General features: G+C 41.7%; 1 protein-coding gene across 1 annotated transcript; it reads right to left on the minus strand.

Moving 5' to 3' along the window:
- Nucleotides 1-931: 931 nt before the first annotated feature.
- Nucleotides 932-2,288, minus strand: HOXD1 (homeobox D1). Its single transcript, XM_014075467.2, has 2 exons — nucleotides 1,724-2,288; nucleotides 932-1,230 (listed from the first exon to the last, which is right to left on the minus strand). Exons 1-2 carry the CDS (start codon nucleotides 2,286-2,288, stop codon nucleotides 932-934), a joined length of 864 nt encoding a protein of 287 aa, XP_013930942.2.
- Between the last annotated feature and the right edge of the window lie 13,714 nt (nucleotides 2,289-16,002).

The raw sequence follows: 16,002 nt of genomic DNA on the forward strand, positions 1-16,002 counted from the left end.
ATGCTATTTGTATGACTGCCTGTGTATTTTTCAAGAACCTATTTGGAAACAAAACTGAAGCTAGTTAATGCAGAACCAGAGTAGAACAAAGTGATGAAGCAAAAAAAAAGCAGGGCATCCTTTGGTTTGGAATTGTGTTAGCCTACTACACTTTATCTTGGTATATATTCATGCAATAAATAATAATCTAAACCCGTTTGTTTCTCTCTCTCTCCCTCACTCAACTTTTAAACCAAAGTATTTTAAATCAGTCTACTGCCAGAACTTTCTGACAAGAATCTTTGTTAAAAAGAATCACTTCTTGATTCCCAGAAACAAAAAGGAATCAAAACATCCCTGATGGCTAATGATTGTGTTTCCATATGCATACCTCAAAGAAGGAGTATGGAGAAGTCCTAGTGGAACCCATTCAAATTAATATTCAATATTCAAATTAAAAAACACAGATTGGTTAGATTGAAATAGATTTAAAATCAGTGCAAAATAGATTCCATCCATGAGTTATTCCCTATCTTTGGTTTTATTAGTAGAATCCCCCACATCAGTCTTAAGGGGTTTCCTTTTAAGTAAACAAATGTAATATTAGCCTGTAAATAAATTCAGCCAGGCCAGCAACAAAGTTTAGCAGCATATAGAAGGTGAAAGCAGCTTTCCCTGAAAATATATATAAATAAAATGTAAACATATCATCATATGCCTTTTGTGCCTTGAATCAGTTCTGTGTAAAGCAGCAGGTTTTCAGTCTATACAATGGACTTCTCCATGGTCAGCGTACAAGTTAGTGCAATTATTGTCTTCTTTTGTACCTTGAATTCAAATTTGCATGATTTCATACATTTCAGAGCTGTCTGATTTTTGCTTTTGAAGTTTTAAAGTCTTTTCAGTATCGTGCATCTGTATCCATTCTCAGTGTTGTCATAATGCCATAGTATTAAGGTGAGTTTTTGGTAGAAGGGGCCACAGAGCATACAGAAGGTGAGACTTGAGTAGGCACTCCAGGAATCAATATTCCTTCCCTTTCCCTTTTCTTCTGCTTCATCCTCCGATTTTGGAACCAGATTTTCACTTGAGTGTCATTGAGGCCCAGAGACTTTGCTATTTCCACACGCCGGGCTCTGGTGAGGTACTTATTGAAATGGAACTCTTTCTCCAATTCGGTCAGTTGCTTAGTGCTGAAATTGGTTCTCACCACACTGGGAAGACTGGAAGACCCACAAGCTGTGGGTTTACCTGAAAACAATAAGCATTGGTTGAAAAGATGGGACTGTGACAGACGGTCATAAAATATGTAAATTCCTCAGATTAGATCATCAGGATTACACTTGGGGTGGGGACTTTTGTCACCTTTAATTCAAATTTATTCATTTATGGAGCCCTTGGGTGGGGGATGGGGAGCCCACTGTGTTTCTCTCTGGATTAGATAAGAGGATAGAAACGAATGAAATATATTAAGTCCAGCCCATCTCAGAGAGTTTCCAGCATTGAAAGCGACTATTCGAATGACTTTTTGTGGCGGGATCAGCACAGAGCACTAAATAAGATTTTTTTTAAAAAAAAAAGCTCTGCGCGGCTCTTTGTACAATGAGAAAGCTAAAAAAAAAAGTTTTCGCATTTGGACAACTACACAGCAGCAACAATTCGGGCATCGAAGGAGCCGAGGAACTCCTTCGCCACAAGACCAACTCACCCACCGGGCAGGCGTTGACGAAGCCCCGGCACTTACTTTTAGGGGGTGCGTTCCTCTTGACTTTCATCCAGTCGAAAGTGCTGACCGACGCTTGGCCGCCGGCCTTGGGGCAGAAGTCCGGGGGCGGGGGCGGCCGCAGCAGCGCATCCTTGGGGCAAGGCTGAAAAGTCTCGGCCAGCGCGGTGTAGTCCATTTGCAGGTAGGCGCCGCCGCTGCCGCCGCCGCCTCCTCCGCCGCCGCCCGGGAAAATGGACGTGGCGTAATGCAACGGCGCGGTCTCCTCCGGCCCCGCGTAGGGCGCCTCGGGACGGAGCAGGTTGAACTCGGCCGATGGGAAAAGATGCGAGGGAAGCGCGCAAGGTGCCAGCTGTTGCGGCTGGAGCCGGGGCGCCTGGCGGGGAGGCGCCAAGCGCTTGGAGAAGTCCGGCAAGCTACCCACGGGAGGAGGAGGAGGTGGACCCGGATAAACGCCGTCCACAGCACCGGCTGACAGGGCGCAGGGCGACCGCAAAGCCACGCTGCCGGGCTCCGCGCTGCTAAACTTCCCGGCTAAACTCAAGCTGTCCCCGCCCCGCGACAGGTACTCCAGGAAAGAGTTCATGGTGATTCCACCCCGAGGAAGGCACGTCGAGAAGGCACCGCGGAGGCAGAGAGCGCGAAGGGGGCAGCAGCAGCACCCGTCTCCTCCCTTTCTCCTCCTCCTCTACCTGCTCCAGCACCAGCTTCTGCTGCTGCTGCTGCCGCCTCCCCCCACCCTCCCCCTCCTCCTCCTCCTCCTCCTCCTCTCAGCCCCCAGGAAAGTCGGCCGCGAGGCAACTATTCTCCTAATATAGAGCCAGGAGGACTGGCACGTGCTTGCCCGCCGGCCAATAGGGGCCTCAGGAGCCTTGGCGCGCGCGACCTGGGTTGCTGCTGCTGGCCCGGCTTTGGTCTTCGCCACTTCCAACTTTGAAGGGAGGCTGGGACGGGGCTCAGGCAGGGAGGGAGTGGTGTCGTTCGGAGCCTGATCTCGGCCTGCCTAGAATGCACGGAGTCGGATGGGAAGTGAATGAGACGAAAGAGCCTGACTATAAAGGTGAGTTTAAAAAGTTAAAGGTTCCCCTCGTACATGTATGTGCTAATCGTTCCTGACTCTAGGGGGCGGCGCTCATCTCCGTTTCGAAGCCGAAGAGCCAGCGCTGTCCAAAGATGTCTCCGTGGTCATGTGGTCGGCAGGACTAAACGTGGAAGGCACACGGAACGCTGTTACCTTCCCACCAAAGGTGGTCCCTATTTTTCTACTTGCGTTTTTACAGGGTTTCGAACTGCTAGGTTGGCAGAAGCTGGGACAAGTAACGGAGTGCTAGGGATTCAAACTGCCGACCTGATCGACAAGCTCAGTGTCTTAGCCACTGAGCCATCCCACCGGTGAGTTAGAGATCCCCAAAAGCGAAGCCTGTTTCCCCCTTCCTTAACCGGAGAGAGACAGCTTAACATTAAGAGGGGCTAAACTCTTTCCAAATACCCAGTAATGGGAAATACCTGGCTTTCTAGGCAGAGGAGAGCTTCCAATCGTGGTGCAGATGATCCAATCTCAGCCCAGACTTTGCAGATCCTCCCTAACAAGTCAATGGAGACCATTCCTGATATGGTAGGTGTTCAGGAAGTAGTGGGCCAGGGAAGGCAGGGGCTGGAATGTGAAGATGAAGTCAAGCAGTCCTTTCCATGAATCATCTTCTATTCTCCTCCAGTTTGGAATTCTCTATCAAGGTTCTTACGCTGCGAAAGATCTGGGAATTAGACTTGGGCTAAGTTTGTACAGGATGGCTACAGATAGACAGAAATGTCCCCTATTTCATGAGACTTTATAGAACTTCTCTGTTGAGGAGATATGAACAACCTGAATGTTTTTTTTAAACTGTGCAAGTATTCATTCTCTCAGTATCAGGCATTTGACAAAGATTTTTTATTTATTTAGTTGTTGCATTGTGAGGCTGCAATTCTGGGTAGAGTTATGTAAAACTGCGAATGATTTACCGGAAGTAGACTATAGAGCACTTTGCTACGCTGCTAATGCTAATTATTTCTGATCTTTTTTTAAAAAATGTATCTGATGTTTAACCAGTTCTTCTTAACCAAGATATTACTTTCCTGATTCATTTTCTGTAAAATGAATCTCCTAATGCATGCCAGTTGCCCAAGATAATCCCTTTTTATTGTGAGCTATTGCAGGAGACAGTCTAAGGCAGCGGTCACCAATGGGTGGTCCATGGACTATTGGTGATCCATGCGAAAATTTTAGTGGTCCACAGAAAAATTATTTTTACATTTTTTATATTGCACGAAATACTATTTTCCTTTTTTTTTTAATCGTATTAGTGGTCCGCAGGATTTAAAATTATGAATTTAGTGGTCTCTAAATTGGTTGGTAACCCCTGGTCTAAGGTATACTGACTTTTTGATGGAAACCTCTTTTTTCTCCCTATGTGGCCTTCCAAACCTAAACTGAAAATTTCTCTCTTCTAACCTCTGACCTGAAAGGGGTGGATTTTGTGGGCTGAAACATGATGGAAATTAAGGTTCTCTGTGTAATCCTGGCAATGGAGAGGCTCCCCCTATCTTTGAGCATAAAGAAACAAAATTCTGAATATGATGAAAAGGAAACAAATTTGTAATTGTTAATTTTTTTAGTATTATGTGGATCCAAATTATTGAACTTCCAGTAAAATCACTGAAATAAATAACCTACATGTCATTCTTCTTAATGGCTATACTCAAAGTTTAGGTCCAATCATTCCTTTAATCAAAAGAGAAGAGGTGCTGATGGTTTTTCTCCCTTAGAATTAGAATCTCATGACTAGCCTTATATCTCTACTATGGTAGGGTGGGACATTTGACACTCTACTTTTGCCAGTCTCGTACCTTAAACTAGTTTTGGTATTAGATGAAAGGGCTGTCTTTCTTTTAAATGTACATCCTCAGCATCTTTAGGAAGGGCTGCACAATTAACTTTCAGCAGAATTTACTCACAATTGCCCAAAAGGATGAGTCTGTGCAATATTTTAGTTTTGTCTTTATGATCTAAGAAGCATTTCATCTCTTGCTCCATGTGGGCTTTCTCTGATCTGGACTAAAAAGCATCCGGAAGCCAATACAGATCAGGATGGTATCAACAATGCATGCTACTATACTGAGTAGTAGCTATTAATGGTCCTTGGCCAGCTTGTAAGTGCTCTGCGAGTCTTCCTTGCCAGTGAATCTGAGGCCTCATGATGATAATGGGTTTCGTTGTTTCCCTTGGTAATAATAATAACAGTCTTGTTGCTTAATGACTGCTTTCAGTTGGCATAGTAGAAAAACAGAAAGTAGGCGGCACACAAGTAGTACTTTTTTAAAACTAAAGTCTCAAACCTCTGTCTCCTTCACTGCTTTGAGGGAGGATATATTTTCCTTCAAAAGCAGAAAAAAAATCCATGTTGGCATATTAAGTCATAACCTTTCTAAAATAATTCACAAATAATCATCCAAAGATGTGAACTTCTGGACCACAAAACACATTCCAAAACAATTCTGAACTTTAAAAATTCACTTTGGGGATCTGTTCAAATCCAGGTGTGTCTATAATAATTTGTATTTAGAATTACTAGCCATTAATTTTAGCAAACAGTCACAGCTTAAACGGTCCAAAACAGTTCCCTGTGTCTTGTTTGAGGCTTGTTTTTCCAATATTAAAGGTAACATACACAAAAAATCCCTAAAGCCTCTTCGTTATTATTTCTCATGTGTGAAGCATAGGATTAGATAATGCAGAGTTTCACTATTAAATTCTTGAAAACTTTCTCAAAACTGCTACTTTAAGAGATAATTCCTTGAAACAAACCTATTCAGGTCTTGGAGGTGAGAGCAAATGCAGTATCAGATAGCAATAAAATCCTAGACATGGAATAATCACCTATTAATTTCTAGAATCTATAGATGCTAATTGCTAATTTCAACTTTTTTGCAGTCAGATTGTATATAATGTATTTGAGCAGCTTGATTAGAATTTCAGCAGCCAGTGTTGGGAAAAATTGGAAGCTGAAGCATTGAGTTGAGAAAAATTCCTTCAGAGGACTCAAGTAACTATCAATTTTTTCCAGCATTACTTACATAATACGTATGCCGAGAGGTAAAAATTGCAAATTATTCTATGGCTTTTCAACCCATTCTTCCCAGATTTATCTTACTGAAGAAGCCTGTCTCAGAGAGACCCATTCTCAGAGATACTCAGAGAATCCTATCAGTTCAGGTAGAACTGTCATAAAAGTACCTGGAGTTCTCTTTTTCAAAGATTTTACTTCAAAGTGTCACGAAAATACCGAGAACAAAAGATAAAGAAGATTGAAATAGGAGTTGTTTGTTTCATCATGGAATTAGTCATCCTCCTATAACCCCTTCCCTTTTATATTCCTGGAAATTCTCACCTGTTCAGTTGCTTCTGCAAACAACCTGCAATAGAGGAGGATGTGACCACTATTCTGTCTGATTAGTAGAGAAACTGCATTCCGCTGCAGATTTTAAAGGGTGGTTTAAACAAATATTGAATAGTAAAATCCAAACTATAGTGAACTGTACCAAAAATCAAAGACATATTGTCCTGAAAATCCAATGGATCCCCTTTTCATGCATGCTTGCTTAGCCTGCCTAGTTCCATTATTGCATTATATCTTACTTACAAGCTAAAACTGCAATTGTTTCTGTTGCTCCCCACAAATCCACATAGAAGTAATTTAGTACTATACTAGTTCATTGGTGCCTGCTCCCCACTCTACCACCAATAATTATACTGTACAGTGGATTTATAGAAAAACAAGTACTGATCCATAATTTCCATGACGTTTCCAACTAAGCCACTTTCTCTTCTCCCTTTTCATTTTTTTTTTAAAGAAAAGAAATAGAGGCTAACAGTGTTCTTGGAAGGCCTGGTTTCTCATCCTGGCTTTATGCCATTATCTTCTGTTAAGAATTATCCTGGGGGCAAATATGTGCATGGAAAGTAATTCCTAAGATTAGATCCTAGAGTGATATAGCTAATATTGAGCCATATAAATGGTAGTTGTCTCTTCACCATATGCTGAGTTTATTGTAAAACATGGAACTTTTACGAAACAAATGGAAGATAAAACAGTAGGCTTTAGTGATAAACAGGACACCTAATTGTCTTTTTATTAGAGCTGTATGTATTCTTTATGGAAACTACTAATGTGGTCCTCATTCAACTCAGGCACCTTTTAAGTACAAAAATTGATATATATACTCAAAAAAGGCAAGGATGTTGGGCTTTGATTCTTTTAGTACTGTTCTATACGTTGTCGCAATCTGTTGTGATTTTTTTCCTCCACGTTTTAATTGTGGGAAATTTGTTGTCATGAATATACAGTTATAAAACTGAATCTCATGTACTTTGAATGGGTTTTGCATAGATTTAAATTTTAAACTGAATGAATGAAATTGTTTTTGTAAAATACTACTATGCAAACTCTACAAGACTAAAACAAAATCTATATTTCTTTTTTCATAATACAGGAAGTTTTTGGTGCTGAAGAAATGGAACCAAAAAGTAAATACAAATGGAGTGGCAAATGGCAAACACTAACTGCTGAGGAGGGGGTTGCCCATTTGTTATATATTTTTCTCTGCAGCTGTAAAGCAACACTTTGGTAGAGAGAGAGAAAAAAAAGAGAAACTCTTTAAAACATTTAATACGGTTTGATGGGAAGAATGGTGTAATAACTGGAACTGGAACTAATAATTGGAGGGGTAAATGGTAGTACAAGTGGTATCTCCATTTCCAACCAATATTGGCTAGATTAGAAAAGTAAACATGTGAACTGCAGTGGTGGGAACAAATGGAACAACAGTGCACCAAGCCATCATTTCATGATCTCAAGTTTTTACGAGACATTTGGTACTCTAGGTAAGTACCAAAAGATTTATCTACACAAACTGACCAGACTGCAGAGGAACAAAAGAGCTTTTATCCTTTATCAAACTGACGTTTGCAGATATGACAATTAACAGAACAAAAATTGGGAAGGTCTGCCTTCTTGTTCCTTGCTGACACTATCTGTCACACAGCATCTCCTTCCTGGGACAGCCATAATGCTGTGCTTAATAGAAGGGCAAGACTTGTATACCCAGTTGCAAAAAATAGTCAGTGTAGCAGAACAGGGTGCTTGGAAGATACCTGATGATGAAAAGTCATAGCATGAAAGTTTCTAGAATGGGGTTGGGCCGATTTTGAAATCTTCAAGATTGCATAGGAAAGAATTCCAGAAACATAAAATAGTGGGAGAAACACATTCAAAGTCTGTGAAACACCATATGACATTTGTTCCTCATGTGCAGTATAATGAGGTAACCAAATGGATAGAAATGCCATTTTTAATGCTTTCCATTATGTAATATACTTTATGAAAACTGATGCTGAAGTTTTGGATTTGGTTTAATATTCCTCTTGCCTACAGGGATGAGATCCATACTGAATATAGAACAAAATAGTGCAATCACACTATAATTCTATATAGAATAGAATAGAATAGAGTAGAAGCTGGCATGGACCTTGGAGGTCATCTAGTCCAGTCAGCTGCTCAAGCAGGAGAACCTATACCATCTCAGACAAGCGACTCTCCAGTCTCTTCTTAAAAACTTAGTTCATTGACTCACATTTGGTGGGGATATAGAGAAAAATAGTAGGGGTTGCTGAGAGAGACTATAGTGTTCTTAGTGTTGTCTGAACTGGGTTGTTTGCTTGCAGGTGCTTCGTTTGCTTGCAGAAATGTCATTTCCCAGCTAGGTAACATTATCTAATGAACCAAGCTCAGACAGCACAAATATTCCACAGTTCATATAGCAATAGCAATAGCAATAGCAGTAGACTTATATACCGCTTCATAGGCCTTTCAGGCCTCTCTAAGCGGTTTACAGAGAGTCAGCATATTGCCCCCAACAATCTGGGTCCTCATTTTACCCACCTCGGAAGGATGGAAGGATGGAAGGCTGAGTCAACCCTGAGCCGGTGAGATTTGAACCGCTGACCTGCTGATCTAGCAGTAGCCTGCAGTGCTGCATTTAACCACTGCGCCACCTTGGCTCTTGTGTAATTCATATACATATAATCTCTTCTATTAAAATTGTTAACTTCATCAGAAGAGTGCTCAGACGCATGTACATACAACCCTGTGGGTGGAACTACAGGATCCCAGTCTAAAAAATGCAAGCAACATACCATATTTATGATACGTTGCTAACAAAACTTCCAAATTTTGCTTTGTATAATTGAATGCCTTTAGCAAGAATCCCATCTTCTTGATTAAGTTTAATACATCTGAATTAGATTTTGTTTTCATTTCTTGAGTGATTTCTCAGTGGTCTTCAGAAGTTGAAATATACTAGTTCAAAAACCACTGGTTTCCATGTTCAGTTGCTTCTTTGCAGAAGGATTATCATTTTTTTTAAAATCAAAAGTAATTATAGATCGATCCAGTTTACTCTGGGCAAAAAACAAAAGCTTAAGGATGCCTCTGTGATGTTGGAAGAGGAATATATTAATGAGCTTATGGCCAGCCCAGTCCAAAATAAATTATTTCCCAAAGAAAAGCAAATGATGGCTGTCTCCTTATCACCCACACAAGTTAGGATGCATAATACCTGGGTACTTGAGAGACCGCCTGCTGCCAATTACCTCCCAAAGACCCGTCAGATCACACAGGGTCGGCCTCCTCCAGGTTCCATCCACCAGCCAATGCCATCTGGCTACTACCCGGGGGAGGGCCTTCTCTGTAGCAGCTCCAGCCCTTTGGAATGAACTCCCCGCGGAGATCCGGACCCACACCTCTCTCCAGGCCTTCCGGAAAGCCGTCAAAACCTGGCTGTGCCGGCAGGCCTGGGGTTGATGAGTTCCCCTCCCCTCTCGACTGGTATGGCTGTGTGATTTTCGTGTATTTTAATTATGTGTACTGTTTATGTTCCCTTTCCCCTTTGAGTTGTTCGCCGCCCTGAGTCCCTCCTGGAGAAGGGCGGCATACAAATAAACCTAAACTAAACTAAACTAAACTAATATACCAGAGTATTTTAATACCACATTCCCCAAAACAGGAATCTTCTAATTGAATTTTCTTGATACAACTAATGATTTGCTTATGATTCCTATCATAAGCCAATCTGAGGTAATTGATTATCTTATAGTGGGAATCATAAACAAATCATTAGTTTATTCTCCTGCCCAAGTGCAGTTTGTATCTGATAATGGTAGTTATCTGATAGTAGGCCTCCTCCGAATTCCATCCGCCAGTCAGTGCCGACTGGCGACTACGCGGAGGAGAGCCTTCTCAGTTGCAGCTCCGACATTATGGAACAACCTCCCCGTGGAGATCCGTACCCTCACCACAGTCCAGGCCTTCCGCACAGCCCTTAAGATCTGGCTATCCCGTCAGGCCTGGGGATAGGATTACTCTCACCCCGCCCGAATGTTGAGTGAATGTTGTGTTTTTATGGTTAATTTTCTTTTAATCACGATTCTTTTCTTTTTAAGTCTTGGCCTGCACTCCCTTCCCTTCATTGTTGTAAGCCGCCCTGAGTCCCCTCAGGGAAAAGGGCGGCATATAAATCCCCAATAAAATCCTAAAAAAAAAAATATATATAAACTGCTAGTCCTCAAGATATTCAACACTTTCTGATGTTTTTGTTACAGCATGTAAACACTTACACTTTTTGAGCAATATTTTAAGAATCCTTATCTTATGAGATTTCTTTCCTAGTTCTTACATACAATTACATACTGGACCATCATTAATAAAAAAAACACAAAATTTGCTTTATTCTAATACTGTACAAAGTAATATCGAAATCTTTATTCCTATTTTACAAATGTCTCCGGGGAAAAAACAATTTGCCCAGGAAACTCACTTTGTTATGAAAAACACAAATTTTGAACTTGGCTTTGCTCCCCTGTTTTAAATGCTGAAAAGTTGCCTGAGAATTTTATTATTATGTTTTTAGCCCATCTTTTTTATATATATTGTATCTCAAGGTGGCGAACACATCGTTTCATAATCACAATTTCTACTTTCCCCACAACAACAGCCCTGTGAGATAGATTGGACTGAGAGAATGACTGGCCCTAAGTCACCCACCTGGCTTTTATTGTCTAAGGAAGGATTAGAACTCACCACTTCCTGGTTTCTAGCCCAGCTTCTTCACTGTTTCACCCACTGGCTGCTACAGTAACAGCCTTCTCTGTGGTAAAAAGCCATGCTTATGGAAGTTCACTCTTCCATAACCTTAAAGAAAGGGGATTTGCAATAGCAGTTGGACATCATTTGATGCTTGGGGCTCACCCACAACACAATGTTAAAATAGGTTGCCTAGAGTTTGTGGGATGACGCAGCTTTAAAAAGGCCTTCATGTTGTTTCTCAGCCTGTCACTAAGGCGGATCAAAGAGATCAACAGGAGACCAATGTTTTCATTTGGAAAATGAATATGCCTACCTCTATGCAAACATTTTATGATACATGAGGGAGGTTAGTGACCTGTAGAGCTTCAATTTACCTGCTCCTATCCTGCCAGAAGGCTCCCTGCTTCCACAGCTGCTTCTCATTTGGCTGCCAGATTGATCAGGGCCTCCCTGGAAACTGAAGTCCTTTTTGTTTTCTCAAAGGAATATCAACCTCATGGAAGGCTTTCCGTGGTCGATGTTCCCATTTGTACCCCCCCCCCAAAAGTTCTATGTTTATCCTATTTCTGGGACCTACCTTGATGTTCTTCCCACCTCCTTCTCTTGGTAACACCATTGCTTCTCTGAACAGCTGCTGTGATCATTCACAGCCAATCCAAGCATCCGCATCTATCTGGGCATCTGCAAGAAACTGAGGGCCATAAAAGACCTGAGGTGGGAGGGGCCAGTAGCTTTACAGGTAGTCCTTGACTTACTGTTTTGACCTAGGCTTCCTTAACAAGCATGAAGCAGAATCTTGGTCCCTATTTACACAATACTGGGGCAGCCTTTGAAGAGTATTCGGAGACTTCAACTCGTCCAGAATGCAGCCGCGCGAGCGATTGTGGGTGCACCTCGGTACACCCACGTTACACCTATCCTCCGCGAGCTGCACTGGCTACCGATCGGTCTCCGGATACGCTTCAAAGTGCTAGTCGTAACTTATAAAGCCCTTCATGGTTTTGGACCTGGGTACTTGAGAGACCGCCTGCTGCCAATTACCTCCCAAAGACCCGTCAGATCTCACAGGGTCGGCCTCCTCCGGGTTCCGTCCACCAGCCAATGCCATCTGGCTACTACCCGGGGGAGGGCCTTCTCTGTAGCAGCTCCGGCCCTTTGGAATGAACTCCCCGCGGAGATCCGGACCCTCACCTCTCTCCAGGCCTTCCGGAAAGCCGTCAAAACCTGGCTGTGCCGGCAGGCCTGGGGTTGATGAGTTCCCCTCCCCTCTTGACTGGTATGGCTGTGTGATTTTCGTGTATTTTAATTATGTGTACTGTTGTTTATGTTCCCTTTCCCCCCTGAGTTCGCCGCCCTGAGTCCCTCCTGGAGAAGGGCGGCATACAAATAAACCAAATACAAATACTGAATTCCTTTCATTCACTGTCAGCAAGGCTTGGAAAACAGTCTTTCAGAGGAATATTTATCAACACAAACCTTATTCCACTTAATCATCTTGCCACCAGATAATTAGTTACCAAACGCAGGGCAGGGCAACACTTGGCACAGAGTCTCTTATAATCACAAACAACTTGCCTCTCTTGAAACAAAAGGAACTAATTGTTTCCTGCAAAAGCCCCCTCCCCATTCGCTCCTCTTTTGTATCCTCTGGGAGGGGCCAATCACCACCAAGGTGTGGTTTTGCTCCCAAGTCGACCCTGCTTTCTTAGTTGTTCTTGTCTTCTGGCAGCTCTGTGCATGTGCACACTGGGAACAGGCTCCAGCTGTTCCTCTGCTTCACTGCTGTCCAGCTCCCTCCCTGCCTCCGATGCAGAGCCCTCGTCTGAGCTTTCCTCAGCCCCAAGGACTGGCCCATGTTCCTCCCCAACCTCTTCACTGTCCGACTGCTGCCAGCTCTGCTGGCTGCTGGTGGGCCACAACACTTAACAATTACAATAGGGATTGGAAAATTTGTCATGAAACACTGGAGCCACTAAATAAGGCATCACGTGACCACACCCAATTTTACAGCCTTTTTTTTGCCATGGTTTTAAGGGAATCATTACAGTCATAATGGAGGACATCATGTGACTACAATTTGCAACCTTTCCTGTCAGCTTCTCTGTTGAGTTTGCTTATCAGAAGCTGACTTGGAAGGTTGCAAATACTGATCACATGACTGGGACGCTGCAACCACCATAAATGCATGATGGTTGCCAAGCACCCAATCACAATTGTATGACCAAGAAGACATTGCAATGGTCCTAAGTGCGGGTCCTAAATTGCTTTTTCAGCATCATCTTTTTTTTTTAAATATAATTTTTATTAAACATTATTACCTTTAAAAAACAGAAAGAAAAATAAAACAACATAAGAAAGGCAAATCATACATAACAATATAAAGTAAATATACAGCCTTTTGTATCGGCATTCATTAGTTATACATTTTTTTAAAGCGTAAAACATACAGATACAAATACCGTTTTAAACATACAACCCCCCTCCCCTCCCCCCCCCCCGCGGTGACAGTCATTCACAGCCCAACTTTTTCTTTCCTTCCTCATTGTTAGGTCTCTAAGCCACATCTTCTCATTGCAAAGTTCAGGGATCTATTACAATACCCATGTTAACTTTCCCCATTTTAAGTCCCTGCTGTTCTCCTTGTCACCCACATATACCATAGGTTCCAGCTAAGATAATGTTCCGTTTCTCCTTTGTCCCTCAGCCAACCCGTCATTCTGTCCATTTCTGCACATTCATAGATCTTTTTAATTATAGCATCTTCCGACGGTATGGTAGTGGATTTTTCAGCATCATCTTAACTTAAACAAGTCACTAAACAAATGGTCATAAATTGAGAATTACCTGTAGTAGAATCAATGTCAGGGTTCCAAGTAATACCCCTAAAGAAAGAAGACTTGAGTTTCCTCAAAGTTCCATTTTATTAGAGATGTGGGAGGGGAGAAAAGCACATTGCCAGGTAAATGGAGAATTGTTCTAAAGTACAACCAATATTTATAACAAAACTGAAAACATGAACACTTCCCCAAGTCATTAGACAGTAGCAGGTTTTCCAGAAGCAAACAGAAAGGCTGGCCCACATACTTAGAGAATATAAGCTGTTTGCTCTTCTTGTTATCCAAACTAAGATACATTTCAAACTGAGGAGCTTATTCTTAGCCGTTGGAACTGGGCCTTGATTTCTTAGCAACAGCAATATTTCTTTTAAGAATTATTTCACAGAAATTCTTGTTTTCCCCACTATTCTCTCTCAGTCTCTGGAAAAGATTCAGCTACTCAAAATTTAATGCACCTTGACTTTGAAATATTAGATAGAAGGCAATTTAAATGGCCATCACTATCTCAACCTTTGGCATTTACCGGTAACTCCAAAATTGACTTTTGACCCAGTTAAAATGATTTCCGGAACCATCAGCAAAGAAACTTGATTGGATTAGTGGCTGGGATGGATCAGGCATATTATGGAACATGGGCATGTGCTGTGGGAACCTAGGTTAATGGTTAATTTAGGGATTCATGTATTGTTCAAATTCAGAAACTGAGTTAATTTAATAAATGATGGTTCCCTTAATCATGGCAAAAACTGTGTGAATATAGCTATACTGAGAAAGGAATTTAACAGATATGGATCCTAATCTCACTTTTTAAGGCTAGATATATGAAGTTTAGGCATTCCCAGGATACTCAAGTACCTTAAAAACTTATATGGAAACTTATCAAGTTCCTAGCAAACTTGCAGAACTGGGAAACCGGAAAATCCTTTGTATCATGCCAATTACTTACTCCCAAATTCCTCACAATTTCTTATGCTGGCTGAGCAGTGGTGGGTTCTTGTAGAGACTACTGCTGGTTTGCTCAGGGATGCGCCCTGTGCACGGGCTTGTTGTGCACTACATGCGCATGCGCAGTACAACAAAAATTGCTCTGTGCATGCACAGAAGAAGAAAAAGATGGTGGCCCCTATGGCGCGCTGGGAGAACTGGTTTAGGGGCATGGCAGCCGTGGGTCATTGCTGGTTCCAGCAACCCAGGCTGCCAAGCTGCTACCTGTTCAGCCGAACCAGTCCCAACTGGTAGGAACCCACCACTGTGGCTGAGGCTACTGGGAGTTGTATTCAGCAGCAGCTAAAGAACCACAGGTTTGCTACCTTAGATTTCTTCTATTTCCAAATTGCTTTTTGGCATGGAAATGTTTTCCTGTAATGTTTAGGAACATTCTAAAATTTGAAGTGATAGGAAATGTAAGTATAAATATTGAAGGAGGGTGGTTTCTATTTCAGATACATTTGACCTCAGAATTAAACTCTGATCAATGGTGGGGGGGGTTGACAGCAGCTGCTATCTCCAAAGCCACATCCAAAAATGCTTTTGAAAATCCATTTCAAAAATGCTTTTTGTACTTTATGTAAGGATAGTGAATACACAACAAATGTCTAGAATATACTTAAGCAAATAAAACTAACGGTTTCTGAGTTTCTAGTTTATATGTTCAGTACTGCTAATATATCAACATTATTGTTTATTTAAAGCACACTTTTTGTTTTTTATTCTTTTTGTTTTTAATAAAAAATTCAAGGTGACGAATATACCTAATATTCTTTCCTCCTTCTATTTTCCCCACAACAATAACCCTATAACATGGGGTTGGGTTGAGACAGAGTGGCTGGTCCAAAGTCACCCAGCCAACTTTCATGCCTAAGGCAAGACTAGAACTCACTCTCCCAGTTAGTAGCCTAATGCCTTAAACATTAAAACAAACTGGCTCTTTTGTATATGCATATCTATTTAAATGCAGCCTTTATTACACACTTACATGAAGTTTCTTTGTAGATACATAGAACTGCAAGCCAACAGTAAAATTATATTACTTAGAAATGTCACTGAATTCAATAGACATTATTCCTAGATTAACAGCACTCAACTCTGACATTTAAAACTGCTCTAGAAATTTCTATATGTAGACAAATCATTAGACTGATATGAACATACTTTTGATTCAGACTTGTTTCTATGAAGTAGTCTAAAGAGCTCTTATTTGGAATCAAGAGTCAGACTAACAAGAGTTGGAAAGGACCTTGGAGGTCTTCTAGTCCAACCCTTTGCCTAAGCAGGAGACCTTACC

Source organism: Thamnophis sirtalis, unplaced genomic scaffold (assembly GCF_051295495.1).
Source record: "Thamnophis sirtalis isolate CommonGarterSnake01/CBP01778 unplaced genomic scaffold, rThaSir2_p1.2 scaffold_1, whole genome shotgun sequence".
Taxonomy (NCBI): Eukaryota; Metazoa; Chordata; class Lepidosauria; order Squamata; family Natricidae; genus Thamnophis; species Thamnophis sirtalis.